Raw genomic sequence first — 5,053 nt, forward strand, 5'->3', positions numbered from 1 at the left:
TTTGTAAGAAAATAGATCTACCTTGGGGCCAGGGAGATAACTCAGTGGCATAAGTGCTTGCCTGGCAAGCACAAGGTCCTGAGTTCAATCCCTGGTACCACCAAAAAAAAAAAATGCATCTTGAAATCATAGTGTTATATGGAATAAATCAGACACATAAGCTTAAATATGCATGGTTTTTCTTACATGAGAAACCCAAACATAAATAAAGAGCAAAATAAAAAATAAATAATAGGAAAGAAAAAGAAGTTTGCTGTAGGAGTTCTTGGTTTATTAATCAAAATGTTGTGACTTTATTTCTTCATTTTGAGATGTTTATGGTATTTGGCGGCTTTGTGAGAGTGTATAAACTTTAGACTTCACTAACCACGACTCTCACTCTACTTATGACAGTATCACATTATATTTTTGTCAAATAAATTTTTGGACATGAAGAAAACAAGTGTTACGTACAAGTACCAATTCCCCATGGTGAGTGTAATCATTGTGTACTGCAATTGTGTTGATTTTCTTAATATATTTACTTTATTAAAATTCCATGGCAAAAATACAAGAGAATTATAAAGGGAGAAGACCCAAGAATACAGGTTTGAGTAGTGTAAGTAGGTTTAAGCGGGTCCCCATCATTGTGGTACAAATAGCAGCCATGTCTTACTTGCAGCAATTCTGTGCCTGGTGTGGCTCGCAGTGCCACGCTGCTGCCGCCATTCCTCTGTCCTCCCACCACTGACCAGTTTTGCTCTTGTCCATTGTGGTTGCTAGCCGCTCCTTAGCGGGCATTCCCGATCCATTAAGTTAAGAGCCTCCTTCCGCCGGCAGCTAGGCTCTTCGTGCTCAGTTGCTACATGTTGAAGCTGTGGCTGCTGATTTTCTCCTCTTTTCCCAGCCTATTTATGTAGGCTGATGCATTCAGCAGAGTCGTGGTAGGGGGATTCCCCCGGAACTCAGTAAGTGTATGTACGAGTTGGGCCCAGTGGTGGAAGAGAAGACTATGTGTTTAGGCAGTACTGACACATTATTTATAGTATTTTATTGAATTTTTTCAGATTCCTTTCCTTTAGTTAAAGCATCCTTTTTAAAAATGATAAGTAATTTGTGCCTTTTTGAGTTTCTTGCACATCTATTTGTTTTTAGAGAATCCATATGTAGATTGACTCAAGCAGTTGTTAACTTTGAATGGAAACTCATTATTTTTACACTTTCTTTAAAATACATTTAAAATATAAAGTAAAAAGGACAAGGAAAATTGTTTATTGAAAGGAAAAGTTAAGGATGAATTGTTTGATAAATCTTACGTACCTATACCTGGTAATCTGAGCATACTTAACAACCACTGTTAATTTTATATTCTTGTTTTGAAATTCTATACAATTTTTATTGTTTTATATTGCTTTGTTATTGTCTTTGTTCTTTTTTTTCTCCTGTAAAATAATAGCAAAAAGTGGGCTGGGGAGATAGCTTGGTGGTCTAAGTGCTTGCTTGGGAAACGTAAGGACCTGGGTTTGGTCCCCAATACCTCACTGAAACCTGGTGTGGTATCACACCCCTGTAATCCCAGATCTGGGGAGGCTGAGACAGGAGGATCACTGTGAGTCTGAGCTGAGTAGCAAGACCCTGTACCAAATTAATAAATAAAAGATTTAAACATTTTAAAATAATAAAAAAGTATAATGTCCAAATAATTCTATGGTACATGATAGTGGTAGGCCACATTTCTTTCTCAGGATATCTAAATCTAATTTTATAATAAAGTTGATTTGAGATTATAGTTTTGCAATTTTTATTTTTCTTCTGAGTAGACTTTAAATTCTTCCAGTAAATTTCATCTGTTCTTGTCACGGCAGGTTTGTGACTTACAGTGTGAACTTGATAAAGTAAATGAAGATGCTCACGGGAAAATCCATAAGCTTGAAGACACTTTGAAGTAAGTAAAACCACAATATATATTTTCAAAAATATACATATTAAAGTGGAGGCAAATTAAGTAACTAAAAGTAACCATCATATTTTGTTAGAGCCTTGTTGCAAATTAGTTTGTTTTGGTTCGTCATGGATCTATTTCCACAATTTTGTTATTAGTTAGTATTTTTAAAAGAAAAGTCAGTTGATCTGTCTTTAGTTGATAGGATTGTAAGAAAATGGAACTTAGAGGCTTCTAATTATTTTGCCCTCTTACATAGAAGGAGATTTTTTTAAAAAAGAGAGATTTACATTTACATTTACATTTACATTTTAGATTTACATTTTAGGACATTTAGAAATCTCTTTGTAAGGGCTGGCCAAATAGCTCAGGGATTAAAGCTCCTGCGTAGGCAGACACAAGGGCTGGGAGTTGATCCCTGGGCCTGCAGTGCCAGCCCCGCCCCTGGGGCACACTGAGATGGCAATTGAAAATGAGCGTGGTGGTGCATGCCTGTAATCCCAGCACTTGGGAGACTGTAAACAGGCGGATCACAACGAGGCCAATCTATACAGTGAGACCCTGTAGACCCTGTCCTAAATACAAAAAGAAAAAAACATCCCTCTGTAAATTTAGTCAAGAAATTTGGGGGATAAGATGCCCCACTTGTATTTGAAAATGGATTAGTGTTAGGGCTGGTATTCTCCGTTCTCTAACTAACTTGGTTATCTCTTGTGATATTTTACCTTGAAGTCATTAGCTGGAAAACACTGATTTATTCCGTCGGTATTGAGTTTCCACCATGTGTCAGGCAATGGTGTGGTTCTTTCCCAGAGGATGATAAAGTCTGGCTGGAAAGTTATTTAAGAAATTTGGCAATTATAGTACAGAGCAATGAGAGCTTTAATTGGAGGAAGGTCGACAGGGCCCTGACTCACAAGAGTGATTTAAGGCATGATGCTTCCTTGACCTTCCAGAAAATCAGCTAATTTCATTATTTTGCTTTCTGAAATCTCCAGATAGGAATAATGTGCAGAAAGGCCAAACAGGAAGTGCAGTATCAGATTCTCAGTGTCAGTACTGTAGAATCATTTCCTCTCCCTCACTTTGCTTGTTAGTAAAATAATTGGCTTAGTTGTTGAACAGAACATCTTAATTTATATACTACAACAAAACAAGATAGAAATTTTAAATCTAAACCAGGACTTACTGCTTGTTTGTTCGCATTAAGTATGAATTAATTAAAATCAGAAGAAAATAGTAGTCATAAAACATATATCGAGTAATTGCACCTCCTACTACCACTTTAATAATGATGAAGCTAACTCTCTTTCAGGATTTATAACACTCTTTTAGGGCTTTGGTATTTTTGCCAAAATGCCAAATTTTCTTGGAGTTAAAAGAAAATATTTTAGAATTTTAAGTAGAACCCTTCCATAGGCTTATTCTTGCTGTCCCTGTGGTTGCTGTCTTCATCTTGGCAAAGGGTCCCGGTGACCTTAGCAGCGCAGCGCCCAGCGGAGCAGGAGCGATTTAGCCTTAAAGGTGCAGAGTAAGTTGTAGGAGGCCCGACCTTCAAGGCAGGTGGCACCAGTGTCGTGTGTGCCTGTCTTTTCCCCATGCATGTCATAAGGTTTTATTTCTTCTGTGCAGCTGAGTGTAGAACAGAGGCTATCAGAGGGAAGAGGAGTATGTGTCTGAGTAGTCGTACATGTGTGAGTAGATACTAAACACAATGCAGGTCAAATAATTTTAAGAAGTAAGAGTATCATCATTAAGAAGAGTTGACGACAACAGGAGGCTTCTAATAGAAGGAGTTGTTTCTCTGAGCTGTGCAGGGAGAGTGGAAGGAGGAGGAGCTTTTCTGGGCTTCCGGGCCTGTCTTACTGTCTGTGGAGATGCTTGGTGCAGGAGTTCCTGTCTTTTTCTCTTCTGGTCTCAAGCCCTCTTTTCCCCTTGCTTGTTCCGCTTCACCTGTCATGCTTCTGTCGCAGGCTTCTGTGTGCTTCTCTAATGACTTCTTGGCCACAGGTCCTGACGCTGTCCTGGGATTCACACTGGAACCTTGCGGGCATGTGGGGATACTGCTGTGCATGAAAATTATGCACAGTGTGCTTGAGATCCTAGTGGAAAGCCTGGGTGACCTTATTCCGACGTAATGGTTGTGGTAAATACTGGAGAAACCACAGTTGTTGTATGAGAAGATGGTCCAGTTGGTGACAGGAGTTTCTCAAAACAGTTGCAACTTCCAAGTCAGTCTTTGAATTGGATCCCAGCTTGATATTTCAGAACCTGCTTGTATTGAAGAGAGACATTTTGCGTTGCAGTTAGCAAGTTTCACTGAAATACTAACTCTAAGAGCCAATCGCCTGCTGGTATTTCTAGGAAATAAAATTAATGTCACTGCCTTATTATTGTTTGCAGTTTTTCTACATATGTACTTATCGTTTTATTTTCTGTTTCACTTTTTATTGTAGAAAATAATGTTAGCATCAAGTAACTAAAGTTGTCTGAAACTGTACCTTCCAATGGTGTGCATTGTATATCTCTATCTGGTATATTTAAAAGATAAGTAATTGGCGTGTATAGGAGACTTAAAAGACTAATGAATAGAAAACGGCTACATACAACAAAATAATTTAGCATAACTCTTTGAAAGACAAATGCTGCAAGGTGTTTCTTTTCTGGAGGAATTAGATATCTGTGAACATGGGCAAAGAACTGGGTTAACGTCTCCAGTGTTGACATAGGAAAAAGCACCAGTGAAAGACAGTATGTGTTGTTGGCTTCATTCCTTTTCTCAGTAACTGGTACATACCAAGTTTGATTGATAAGTTTGGGTACTATAAAAATAACAAAACATTTTTTCACATATTGTGCAAGTTATCTGTTTTATTCATTGAAGCTTTCAAAACTAGCTTTTTGATTGATAACTTTGTCAAATTTCTCTTCTGCAATAAAATATGAAGATAATCTGAAATCAATTTATGCTGATCTATTTTAAATTTGTTGACATCAAATAGCAAACATTATGAACTTTTTTATCTTTACACTAATAAAGATAAGTTTCTGTTTTTCAGGTAGTAAAATGTATTAGTGGTATTAATCACTAATATGTATATACAGTATACACATAATATATACATATGTTTG

General features: G+C 37.3%; 1 protein-coding gene across 4 annotated transcripts in view; it reads left to right on the forward strand.

Moving 5' to 3' along the window:
• Cep112 (centrosomal protein 112) overlaps positions 1–5,053 on the forward strand; it is a 722,997-nt gene that overhangs the window by 290,948 nt on the left and 426,996 nt on the right. For all 4 annotated transcript variants that reach the window (XM_012514508.2, XM_023714104.1, XM_023714105.1 and 1 more), the window contains one exon: positions 1,845–1,924. In XM_012514508.2, coding sequence (XP_012369962.1) covers positions 1,845–1,924 — 80 coding nt within the window. The remainder of the gene's footprint in view (positions 1–1,844; positions 1,925–5,053) is intronic.

Source organism: Octodon degus, unplaced genomic scaffold, assembly GCF_000260255.1.
Source record: "Octodon degus isolate 3935 unplaced genomic scaffold, OctDeg1.0 scaffold00033, whole genome shotgun sequence".
In the NCBI taxonomy this organism is placed as follows: domain Eukaryota; kingdom Metazoa; phylum Chordata; class Mammalia; order Rodentia; family Octodontidae; genus Octodon; species Octodon degus.